The sequence below is a fragment of the Bos indicus genome, chromosome 9 (assembly GCF_029378745.1).
Source record: "Bos indicus isolate NIAB-ARS_2022 breed Sahiwal x Tharparkar chromosome 9, NIAB-ARS_B.indTharparkar_mat_pri_1.0, whole genome shotgun sequence".
In the NCBI taxonomy this organism is placed as follows: Eukaryota; Metazoa; Chordata; class Mammalia; order Artiodactyla; family Bovidae; genus Bos; species Bos indicus.
In genome coordinates, this window is record NC_091768.1 from 90,396,898 (window position 1) to 90,410,358 (window position 13,461).

General features: G+C 41.1%; 1 protein-coding gene across 2 annotated transcripts in view; it reads right to left on the reverse strand.

Annotated features, from left to right (window-relative positions):
* Positions 1 to 13,461, reverse strand: part of RGS17 (regulator of G protein signaling 17) — a 103,634-nt gene that overhangs the window by 15,032 nt on the left and 75,141 nt on the right. Inside the window, exons 3-4 of one of the 2 annotated variants that reach the window (XM_070796412.1) lie at positions 3,855 to 3,932; positions 1,505 to 1,739 (exon numbers count right to left, since the gene is read on the reverse strand). In XM_070796412.1, the coding sequence (XP_070652513.1) occupies positions 1,505 to 1,739; positions 3,855 to 3,932 (313 nt within the window). Of the gene's footprint in view, positions 1 to 1,504; positions 1,740 to 3,854; positions 3,945 to 13,461 lie in introns of both variants that reach the window. The other variant, XM_019967003.2, reaches the window with a different exon arrangement.

A 13,461-nucleotide genomic window follows, 5' to 3' on the forward strand; every position in this document is an offset into this window, starting at 1 on the left:
CCAGAATACTGGAGTGGGTAGCCTTTCCCTTCTCCAGGGGATCTTCCCAACCCAGGGACTGAACCGGGGTCTCCTGCATTGCAGGCAGATTCTTTACCAACTGCGCTATGAGGGAAGCCCAGAGTAGACACAAACTCATCTTTCGGATTTCAAGGTAAGGAGTGTAAGACAGGTTGGGGTCACATCAAGTGTGGTAACACGGCCTGTTTCCAGGGAACATAATAAATGTCTGTGTGCAGGAGAGGGGAGTGAAGGATAGAGTCTGGGGGCAGAAAGTACCAGGTCAGAACGTTTACATGGACAGGTGAAATCACAGTGGATTAAGAGAGATAGAAAAGACAAGAAGAGGGTGACATGCAGAAGAGAAGGCATTCCAGGAAACTCTAAATTCGCATTCCTAAAAGCCCTGGTGGAACTCACTTACTCAGCACTTCAGAGGCTGGGCAACTACGAACCATTCCCCCTCCAAGTGCTTGTAACTCTGGGAACTGGACCCTTTCTCAGGAGCCATTTGATTTTTTAAAAGTTAATGGAAAGGTATTAAACTGATTGTTTGAAATGTTCCTTATTTATTAGGAACATTCTAGCAATGGGAAGAACAGCTTTCACTTAACAGGAACAGGAAAACTAGAACAAGGGAAATGATTACCATTACACATCTCTCCCCCAAGAAGAGTAATGGGGTGATGCCTGCAGGCTCAGTCACTCAGTTGTGTCCGACTCTTTTCAACCCCATGGACTGTAGCCCGTCAGGCTCCTCTGTCCATGGGATTTCCCAGGCAAGAATACTGGAGTGGGTTGCCATTTCCTCCTCCAGGGGAACTTCTTGACCCAGGGAGACCAACCCTGCGTCTCCTGTGTCTCTTGAATTGCAGGAGGATTCTTTACTGCTGAGCCACCAGGGAAGCCCAGTGGGTCATAAATGGTCATTTTTCAGTTCTATAAAAATTCTAATACAAGCATCAACATCAACATGCTTTTCTGAAGCATCAACATTCCCACCCCTCCCCAGACCAGAGGTTTTCAAACAGTAGGTATGTGGGACACTGATTAAAGGTACAGATTTCTGGGCTCTATTTTCCAAAATTCAGGTTCAGAAGTTCTGACTCGGCCTCGAGAACTTGCTTTTCAAACAAATGCTCTAGGAGATTCTCAGAGGGTGATCTGGGGATCACACTTTGAGAAGCATTGCCCCAGTGTAAGTCCTTCTTTTCCATTTTAGTTGAATTCTTGGCCAATTGTATTTACCAGGCTTCCCAAGGTTAGTTCTGAAAAGCAAGTCACCATCACAGGAGTCAGCCAGAGATAAACGATCAAAGCACAGTGGGGAAACCTAACCTTGAAACACCTGCTCAGGTAGATTCTTAGAATGGAATCTAGATTATCTACCCAGATAAATCTTCTAGCCTCTCCACACCCAATGCATTACTCAATTCGGACAGAGGTCCTTTTAAGTTCATCCTTGGTCTTAAGAAGCCCACATCAATCCTTTACAGATTTTTACCTCTTTTGGTGAGAGTATAGAAATGTAATCGTCATATATCATCCTGGCCTTTTCTTCAATTACTTTTTTGTTCTGCTCTTTCTTTAAGTCTTCACAGGCAAGCCAGAAAAGTAGGTTCTCCTCACTGTATTCCGTTCGCAGGAACTCCCTGAAGAGGTTTCTTCCTGCTGGGGCCTTCATCATCTTGTCAAAATTTTGAGACCAGGACAAGACTTCATCTGAAGTGGGGTTTTGGCTGCCAAGACAGAAGGGGGGCATTATCAAAAGCAACTTTGGTGCAGGGATGAGAAGTAGATAGAAATGCTGCCATCTAGTGGTCATATAGACTCAGTCCAGCCTGACCTGGCAAACATCTGCCAGGACTGGGCTAGTTATTTCTGGGTCTTGACAAAAATTATTGTAGGTATAAGCTATGTGTTTGGGAGCCAAGCATTCAAAGCAAGGCTTGATACACACTGAGCACATGGTCATCATCAGTTCAGTTCAGTTCAGGTGCTCAGTCGTGTCCGACTTTCTGACCCCATGGGCTGTAGCACGCCAAGATTCCCTGACCATCACCAACTCCTGGAGCTTGCTCAAACTCATGTCCATCAAGTCGGTGATGCCATCCAACCATCTCGTTCTCTGTTGTCCCCTTCTCCTCCTGCCTTCAATCCTTCCCAGCAGCAGGGTCTTTTCCAGTGAGTCAGTTCTTCCCCTCAGGTGGCCCAAGTATTGGAGCTTCAGCTTCAGCATCAGTCGTTCCAATGAATATTCAGGACTGATTTCCTTTAGAATGGTCATCAAAGATTCTTAATGAGGCTTGGACATTTTTGAACTATAACAATCTACCGCAAATCTATTACATTACTTTGAAAGGCAAACTGAACTTTTTGTTTGCATCTGATGTAGATCTTAGTTTCCAGGTCATAAGATAGAGTTTCTCTTTTCATCTCTGGTAGCTGTATTTTCACTTTTCACTGAATCAAAAATAAGAACACATTGTGTGCTCTTTCACATATTTACCTAAACTTTAAGAATTATTCTGGTAAATATTATGAGTGAATTGTAACCACTGAATGGAGTTACCACAGCTTTTGAACTGTGGTGTTGGAGAAGACCCTTGAGAGTCCCTTGGACAAGGTGATCAAACCAGTCAATGCTAAAGGAAATGAGTCCTGAATATTCACTGGAAGGACTGATGCTGAATCTGAAGCTCCAATACTTTGGCCACCTGATGCGAAGAGCTGACTCATTAGAAAAGACCCTGATGCTAGGAAAGACTGAAGGCAAGAGAAGAAGGGGATGACAGAGGATGAAATGGTTGGATGGCACTACCAGCTCAATGGACATGAGTTTGACCAAGCTCCAGGAGATGGTGATGGACAGGGAGGCCTGGCATGCTGCAGCCCAGGGGGTCCACAAAGAATCACACATGACTGAGCGACTGAACAACAGCAATGACAATTAAAAAGCATAGACCATTTACAATGACATCAGGGACTTTTTAGATACCTGTATTCAGGTTTTTTAGCAACTATTTCCCTGCAAAACCTCGTTTGCCTATACATCAAAGAAGTATAGGAGAGAAGCAAAGATAATTTTATGGCTAAATTGATCCTGATTTTGCTTTCCTATGCCTTGGTATGTTTAATAATTTTCCAACCTAAAATACATTAGGTCAGAAAAGTAGTCATATTTATTTTTTCCTTACCTTTTGGACCAAATATTTTAAGTTGATTTACTATTATTCTAAGATGTCTGAACTTCCTCATTTGTTAAAAAAAATTTAAAAGACAGAAAAATCACTATGAAGCCTCAACATTAAAACCTTCTCCTGAGCAGCAGAAAAAGAAAGCACCTGTCATTATACAAATAATCTACTTGTGTTTCAATTCTGTTCTGTAGATGCTGCGTTTCGAATTCTCATTTTGGAGAAAATACTTGGTTAGAGTCTGTTCCAATGGAAATGGGACCAAGGACCAGCTAGGTGCCTTTCTGACTTAGGTAACTTCATAAATCATTTTTTTTTAGACTCTACACCTATAAAGAGAATGACTTAAAAAATTCTTAGAAAGGGAACTAAAGAATTAGGGCAATTTGGGGGGGGCATAGTTAATTCACGTAGCAATCATTATTTTTGGAAAGAGAAGGATAAACTCAAGCAATGTTTTAGCCAATAGTTGAACAGATCTAACAGAAAGAGTGATAAAAAGGAGTTGCAATCACAAAACAAGATCTGCCAGACACAGTGGGCATTCGTTTCCCAAAACCGTTTTGAGAAGTACCAGGAAGCAAGAGACGCTGTTTAAGCCCTGGGAAGAGGTAAACAGCACAGACACCAGACACAATTACAGCACAAGTCACTCACCATTCCTCTAGGACCTGGATACTCTCCATCTTCGTGGTATGCGTGGGTCTTCCTGCATTTTCCCCTCTTTCTTCATTCCTAACAGTGAGGCTGTAATGTAGTATAACACTTTATTTTGTCAAGGGAAAACAAATTATTTAAAGAAAAGAAAAAAAAAGTTCTAGGACAACACTTCATGGAAGAATTTTATTGTCAACTATGTGAGTGTATTCAGAGTACAAAAGGAGCAGCACCATTTTTAAATGACAGGTAAGCCCTCGTCAACGAAGGGAGAGAGAATTACCATTTAACAAAGCAAGCCATAATCTCAAGAATGGGTGCTGTCACACCTTCTGACTTCATCCTTGAAAAATCTGAATTACTTAAAATCTTTGCGACACCCTATGTGATTATATGCCTCAAAATTCTATATATATCATTATATTACTCTTTGGAGTAATGCTATTTTGACTTGTGGTTAGTTCTATTCTGATTTCAGCTGATTCTCCCCCCTTGATAGCTCTGCAGACCAGGCTTTCTGTGACTTCCCATCATTCCTCCACCCACTCAAGTTTGAGTGACAGTATTTGTATTTGACATTTTCTTTGCCCTTTCATCTCTTCAAGCAAACCTACAATAATCCTAGAGGGAAAGCCAGTCACTGAGGGTCTGAATAGGAGAGTGTTGGGTGGGAGGCCTTTCTGTGTCTCTGGGACACAAATTTGGGAATTCTATAGGATTATAGGAACTAGGTTATTGATATTTCTCCCAGCAGTCTTGATTCCAGCCTGTGCTTCATCCAGCCTGGCATTTTGCATGATGTACTCTGCATATAAGTTAAATAAGCAAGGTGACAATATACAGCCTTGACATACTCCTTTCCCAATTTGGAACCAGTCCATTTTTCCATGTCTGGTTCTAACTGTTGCTTATTGACCTGCATACAGGTTTCTCAGGAGGCAGGTCAGGTGGTCTGGTATTCCCATCTCTTTAAGAATTTTCCAGAGTTTGTTGTGATCCACACAGTCAACTGAGGGACTGAACTGAACTGATAGGAACCAGGATAATCCCAGGGGCTTTAGTAACCCAGAACAAGAATAAGATTTCTCTGATTCAGGTAAACTAGCCAAGCAGCATCGTGGTTCTAGGTGTAGACAATGTGATGGGGAGGTTATGGGCAAACAGGAAGAAGCAGGGTGGACAGAATAACTCAGTGGCCTTGGAAAAGTCAAGCTATTGAATCAGCCAATTGATCCCCTCTGTCTAGAAGCCAAGGAGCTTCACAAGAGCCTACCAGAGAGCAAAGGAAGTTGGGATGATATCTCATTCAGTCATTCAGTCATTATTTATTCAATAAGGGGAAATAGAAACCATTACTTTCTAGTGCCTATTACGTGCCAGCCACTGTCGTTTTACCTTAAATTTTACTGTCCCCATTTTATAGATGAGCAACGAGAGGCACAGGGCTGTCTATCAGTCACTCCGTCGTCTCCAACTCTTTGTGACCCCAGGGACTGTAGCCCGCCAGGCTCCTCTGTCCATGGAATTCTCCAGGCAAGAATACTGGAATGGGTTGCCATTCCCTTCTCATTCCTGACTCAGGGAATGAACCTGGGTCTCCTGCATTGCAGGCAAGCTCTTAGCCACCAGTGAAGTCCAGCTGGCCCAAAGGCAGGCACTAAATACGCAGTATGATTGGAATTGGAACCCAATTCTCCTGAACAACCCTATAACTGTTATTGAGTGCCTGTATCTGTTATTATGAACCATGCTCTCTAATAGACACTACAGCAATAGACTCCTTATGTGAATGCAGAAATGTGTCACTAAATACAGTGGTAGCTTAGTGCATGAAGGCTTCCAGTAATTAGCTGTTATTAATCTGGAACATCTGGGGAAGGAAATGGAGACAATATCTCATTAATTCATTCTCAGGTGCCAGGGTGAAGATGGGAGAATGTAGCAAAGATTTGAAGGCAAAGGAGTCAATCTACAACTGAAAGTGAGACTAGATGGAAAATTCAGTCAGAGAGAACTTTCAATACTCTGAGATAAACGATAATGGAAAAGAATACTAAAAAGAAGGTATCTGTACGTGTTTGCGTGCATGATCAGCCGCTCAGTCATGTCCAGCTCTTTGCGACCTCATGGACTATAGCCTGCCAGGTTCCTCTGTCCATGGAATTCTCCAGGCAAGAATACTGGACTGGGTTGCCATTTCCTTCTCCAGGGGATCTTCCTGACCTAGGGATTGAATCCATGTCTCCTGCATATGTGTGTATGTATATATATAAATCACTTTGCTGTACAGCAGAAATCAGCACAACATTGTGGATCAAATACAATTAAAAAATGTAATCCTCAAAAAAAAAAAAAAAAAAAAGTGGACGATCTGGAGAAAAGAGAAACCTATAGGAATTAGAAAGAATTCTTCAGTCAGAAAAAGGACACCTCAATGAAAACAGTCATAATGAAATAAATTGAGTTCTTCTCTATCAACTTCTAGGGCAAGTGGCAGATTTTACTGGTGTAGAAAATCTCTCACAAAGGTGGTGTGGCCCAGGGAATTCTAGCCGATTGTCACTCAAACGTCCAGAAAACCGAGGCATGCCCTGCAGGGAAGCAGCAATTCCTGACCGCTCTCAGCCTTCAGTGTAGGGGAACCCGAGGAAGTGGTGAGGTGGGATTCAGAGAGCCCCCCAGTTGGTTGGGGGGCCGCCTGTGGGCACTGTGAATGGGCTGCAGCTCAGGAATGTGTTGGAGGAGAGAGTCATTAACTTCTCCAAGTGTCTTTGAGGACGAGTGCCTCTCTGGAATTTGACATATTTCCAGCAATGATGGGAAATTATACACCACTGATAATATTACGTGAAATTTCCTGGAAGAAGCTAATGACGGGAAACGTATAAAATATGCAATTTAGGGTGAAAGTGAAAGTCGCTTAGTTGTGTCCGACTCTGCCACCCCATGGACTATACAGTTCATGGAATTCTCCAGGCTGGAATACCAGACTGGGAAGCCTCTCCCTTCTCCAGGGGATCTTCTTAACCCAGGAATCGAACCCAGGTCTCCCCCATTGCAGGTGGTTTCTTTACCAGCTGAGCCACAAGGGAAGCCTGCAAATTAGGAGGGAAATTCTAAATAGAAAGATCACATTTAAATAGAAAATTAGTACTCATTCTGCCAAGCTTCACTGAGCTCTTACGTATGTGTGCACACATAGGGGGGACTATAACAATATTAGGACATGAGGCTGCTTTGCTGATTAAATAAGAAACCCCTTAAGAATTTATTTTGGTTACATTTCCGTACCGTGTCCTATGGAGTGTGCTACACCAATGCAGATATCCTTAATTCTCATAACATCTGTGAAAAAAATGTATTTTCCATTGTGTCTTCACTGTAGAGCAACAAATCTGGACTCCACACACATGATTCACAAGTTTCTGAACATGAATCCTGGCTCCTGTATCTGTTTCTGTGATATTTACAAACATCCCAAATGCCAGCATATTAAAGTGATCATTATGAAATATTGGGTTGTGTGTGTATCTTTTATTTCTACAGATGGTAAAATATGGACACATATTTGTACTAAAACTACTTATAACAGACATTCATTCAGTAAGTGCCTAACTGTTCACCGTTTGCTCCATTTCTTTTTTTCATTTTTATTTTAGTTCTGGATGTGTTGGGCCTTAGTTGCAGCAAGTGAGATTTTTGGTCGTGGCACTTGGGTTTAGATTCCCGGCACGTGGGATCCTAGTCCCCCGATCAGGGATCAAACCTGTGTCCTCTGCATTGCAAGGCATATTTCTAACCCTGGGCCACCAGGGAAGCCCCTTGCTCCATTTCTTGATCCGTTATTGGACACAACACAGTCCTGCAGAAAGAAATTGACTTTTAGCAATCAATGTGTCCTTTTTAATCAACTGCCCTTTAGGACCATTCTCTAAAAATTGGTTTCAAAGTTCCAATTATCAAGAACTACCGATAATGCCATTTTAAAAGATGAAGAGAAATGGAGACAATGGTAGAAGACTTGATACTAGACTATTTTCCATCTATGTCTTAGACACATCTGTCCCAAATTTCACTAGGTCTTGCTCTAAGTAATACAGTCAGTGTTTCTTTTTTTTTTTTTAGGTAATAAAATACAGGACATATTTGCTGTGAATCAACATATACATATAATACGTGCTTAAAAAAGCTCTAAAAGAAAAAAAAAAAGAGTCATGAGGGGTCATGTGGAGACATGTTCTTTTTCACTTTTACACTGCTCGTAACATTTTAAACTAACATTTGCACTTTTTAAACAACTAAAGCCATTGAAGAGAACAGAATGCATAAACAATGCTCACTGTAGAAGTCTTGATCAAAGCTTAAATGTTTTATGGGAGAAAATGCCGATAGTCTATGCTAATATTAAAATCAGCATATAAAATCCCGTTAGAGATTTCTTCAAATAGTGACTTTAGGAAGAGAAATACATTGGGTGTATTTTAGAAAATAAGGAAGTATGTCCTTTTTACGTGTGGGTAGGTTTTTTGTTTGTTCACCGAGGAGTTTGGATACTGGGATGGGGAAACATTACATACTGCCCTTGATCCAGTTTACTTCCTGGTTCTTCGTCATGGCAATGTATGGGACCTATTTTGGAAGAAGGTCTACTTTTTAAAGAAAAACTGGTTCTTAGGGAAAATCCTTGAAATGGTTGTAAACAAGATGAAAACTTTATAGTAGCCCTGTTAACTCTGAGATAAAGGCTGAGGACAAAATCACATGTGTCTTTACACAAACCATCAACTGAGGAATTGATTAGATGTTTCAATTTAATACAGTATGACATCAAGGCTCAAGAAAGAATCAGTCATTGGTAAAAGGAACTCATTATTTTGACATTCTCACATTGTACTATCAGCTTTTCCTTTTTATGTGACTGTTCTACCCCAAATTTCCTAGTGCAAAAATGGAATCAAGTTCCTTCAGGTTCTGGAAAAGAACTGGTAAGTTATTCTTTAAATGTTTCATTTTTCTCAGTCAAAGCATCATGGTAAATCAATACTACAGATTTACTTAGGAGTCAAAGACAATTTACAAATGTGTATGAGACACCTGATTTATGCAAGAGCGTCTGAGTTGGAAAGTCAAGATGAACAAGACAGAGGCTCTGAAACTGAGGCGTTCTGACAGGTAAATAGGCATCAGAGAACATTGTACTGAGAGCTGAGTTAGATGTGTTTGCCAGATGGAGACCGAGGCAAAGGGAATTCCAAGCAGAGGGGGAAGAGTTGTGTAGAATTGTGAAAAGGCATGACATCAACATAGAACAAAGTGGGCAGATCAGATGTTTCAAGGTGGGAGCGATAAATTAGAACAGGCAGTGAGGCGTGATTAGGTGCTGAGCCAGGAAAACAATGAGGTGGAATCAGAATCTCAGATAGATCTCCTTTAAGATGATTTTGGCTTTCCAAGCTTTATTTTCCCTACTCACAATGGGAACAAAGACTAAACACTTGTAGCAAAAAGGCAAATTATTACACATGCTTAATTCAGTTCAGTTCAGTTCAGTCGCTCAGTCGCATCTGACTCTGCGTCCCCATGGATTGCAGCATGCAGGATTCCCTGTCCATCAATGGAAAGGCAAATTGACTGCGTATTTAAATGACAATTTAAATGACTGCATATTTAAATGACAAGTTTATCTGAGTTTTTCCTTTCAACTTGAGAGAATAAACCCTTACAACTTGCTGTCATTATACAACCCTTTCTCATGCAACACCTTACCATTTCTTCTTCACAACAGTCCTGGAAAGTAAGCAGGATTTTTTTTTGTTTTATTAATCATTCCCATGAGTCAAGAGGAAGTACTCGCCAAGGTTGACTTACTGACTGCCCACAACTAAAACACATCAAGCCTAGCACTGGAACTCATGCCTTCTGCCTGGTTTCACACTCATTTTTGCTGTGCAGAGTTTCTTCTCTTGATACAGAGGAATGAATCGTGGTATTTTACCTTTTCAGGTATTTACAAAATGGGTTGCTCTTCAACGTTTGGAAAGGGTAAAACCTCGTATTGCAAACCCTCTCGTCACAGCGCTCAGTCTCTAGGAGGCATTGCCAGGACGACTGAATATGCGATAGATATTGGCAAGGAACAACTTCTCAGCTCCCTGGGACTTGAGACTGCCAGGGAGAAAGGAGCTGTTCTAGAAGCTCTGACAACAAAGCCTGACAAGGGAAGGAAGAGGTGACGCCACTCGTGACTACAGAACCGGGGTCGCTACCGCAAGGAGCCTCCCTGGGAGGCTTTGCTTCCACAAGCTAAGACCACTTTGGGGAGAAGCGGATTGGGAAAGGGGAGAAGCACCGATGCATTGCTTAGGAAAGACTATACAAAGGAAGAAAAACGGGAGCCGAAGGGGCATAACCATATACCCTCTACCATTTCAGACAAATACAAATCCAGTGATAATCAAACCTATGACTTGAACCTCATCTCCTTCCTTTCTATACTCCGGTGAAACGACCTGGTTTTGAATGGGGTGTGTGAGGATGGGAACGGTGGTTAGAAATGTGTCTGGAAAGGTTATACCAGACTTGTCCCCAAAAAACATTGCCCCTAGAATTACTCCTCCTATTTTTCATAATGAGGTATCAAATATTGTAAAATAAATGTTTCATCTGGCTTAAGCTTTTATTTCATTAAAACCTGTCAAAGTAAAATAATCTGCTACTAACACTCTGTCCGCTAGAGGGCAGTGTTGCATTTATAAACAATGTTTTCATCACAATAAAAAAGAAAAAAAAATGAAGTTTCTGAGTTTATCCTTATTTGGAGAAAAAAAAAGTCTATCCTTATATGTATGGGGTTTTCATAATTACATCTTTCTAAGGACTTTGAAAAGAGTCATCAAATTTTCTGTGAGTGAAATAAACTCAAAAGCGATCAATTTAATCTTGGGCTAAGTTGCTTCAGTTGTGCCCGACTCTGTGTGACCCCATAGACGGCAGCCCACCAGGCTCCCCCGTCCCCGGGATTCTCCAGGCAAGAGCACTGGAGTGGGTTGCCATTTCCTTCTCCAATGCATGAAAGTGCAAAGTCAAAGTGAAGTCGCTCAGTCGTGTCAGACTCTATGCGACCCGACCCCATGGACTGCAGCCCACCAGGCTCCTCCGTCCATGGGATTTTCCAGGCAAGAGTACTGGAGTGGGGAGCCATTGAGGTGTGTACAATTATACCTAGTTTTCCTTTTTGCTACTTACCCTAAGTCATTTAACTTAGGAGTATTTTAGTCTTAAAAAAGGGTCAGGCATAATCCTATTAACATTGTAGTTATTCTTCCCAATGATAAGCTGTTTGAACTCTTAATATGTCTCTTGCTGGGGTAATATGGCCTGAAGATACATTCTTAGAATAAATTAATTAGAAAAGATTTTAAACTACCAACAGGCAGGAAATATTTTTTTTTCCTTAAAATGTGTTCAAAGAGCCATGGTGAAAGTGGATCCCAAAGGATTTCAATGCCAGTTTGTGCTGTATGTTAATCACTTCTTTTGCTGCCAGGTAAAGACAAAATCACTGCATCTTCTCACACGTGGTCTCTTTGTTACCAATTTCTCTCTACACCTGCTTCTGTTTGAAAAGATATGTTTCTAAAACTCTCTTTTTCTATTGGTATTAAATTTTTGTTTCTATCGGTATTAAATATTTATATTAGTATTAAATTTTTATTTTACTTATTTCTATTGGTATTACATTTTTATTTTTATTTCCATGTATTTTAGGTTTACGGACATTCAATTGGTTTGGGATGCCAACTGCATTTAACAAGTTATTACCTGGTTAAAATCTGGATCTACTATGTTAGCTTATGTTTAGTTAAATAACTGAAGCCTCCTATTTGGCATGTAGACAGTTTCTTCCCCCCCCTTAAAATTAAGAGAATTACAGGATTGAATATTTAGATGTATTTTATATAATATATGCCAATTATTAGAATCCTCGACTTCAGTTCCCAAGTTGACTGAAGCCCTATTTTAAGCTCTTCCTTCAGCCCACTGTAATTTTCGCTGTAAGTCATAATTAAGTTAGTGGATGCTTCTGTGGGAAAGCAAGTATCTAGGATGTGAAAAGACCAACTGGACTTTTATTGACTTAGTAGACACTGTTATTAAAATGGCATGTGATCACCCATGTCCTTAAATGCTTCAGTTAAGTTGGAATCAGGCTTCTCGTTTTAGTTAACATGTGTGTCTATTATAAAAAGCAGAATGAAAAGGCTAAAACACCAGCAGCTGATACTCAGAAAAACATCTGCTAGCTGTCACTTACCCATCCATGGCATTCATTCCTTCCCAGGGATTTTCCAGTTACTATGTGTGTGACTATGTGTGGGATTAGCAACGATTGAAGGTGATAATCCTGATCTTTGGGGAGACTTGCTTAATCTCAGGATATGATGAACTTAGAACACTCTGGGTATAAATGAGTGTGTGGTCCCTGCGCCACAGAACTCAGGGAATACTGAGTTCTATCTGTACTCCTTTATACGAGAGTTGGAGAGAAAGGACCAGGGATACCCAATGTAGAAAATAGGTTCTGTTGTATTAACTGAGATACAAATAGAACATGCTAAGCACACAGTGGCCAAATTCCATGAAATCTGAAAATTTCCCGTCAGCCTGAGACTTGCAACTAATATCTATCAATAAACGATTATTTAGGGATTCCTTAGAAAGTAGTGAACCCTGAAGTAACAGGTATAGGTATGTTGTGAATCCCGTCTTAACAGATGAAGAAACTGAAGCTCAGAGAGACTGAAGTGAAAGTCGCTCGGTCATGTCCGACTCTTTGCGACGTTATGGACTGTAGAGTCCATGGAATTCTCCAGGCCAGAATACTGGAGTGGGTAGCCTTTCCCTTCTCCAGGGGATCTTCCAAACCCAGGGATCGAATCCAGGTCTCCTGCATTGCAGGTGGATTCTTTACCAGCTAAGCCACAAGGGAAGCTCCCGAGAGACTGAAAAACTTGCCAAATATTTCATAGCCATATGTTATAAAACCAGGATTCATCCAGGTCTAATTCCAGTGTGGTTTTCTTCCCTCTCCCATGCTGCTTCTTGACAGTAGGCTTTATATGAGGAAGGCATGTTATTAGAATTTGTGTGTCATCTTTAAATACGGCCAGGCCACATCTATTTTGAATGAAGCACATGGAGTTATTATTTGACTATTACTTATGAAATTGGTTAATTAAAAGTTTCTGTGCTTTTTTGCTTTATACAAAAAAGTAGCAATGAAATATACTTTCTGCTTAGGAGCACATGTTCCCAGGCATGAAAGTGAAAGTGTTAGCCGCTCAGTTGTGTCAGACTCTTTGCGACCCCATGGACTGTAGCCTGCCTGGCTCCCCTGTCCATGGAAATTCTCCAGGCCAGAATACTGGAGTGGGTAGCCATTCCCTTCTCCAGGGGATCTTCCCAACACAGGGATCAAACCCAGGTCTCCCACACGGCAGGAGGATTTTTTACCATCCAAGTCACCAGGGAAGCCTCCCAGGCATGAGATGTATATTAATAAAGACAGGAATTTTGTGGCATTGAAAATGATCATATTTATGAAACC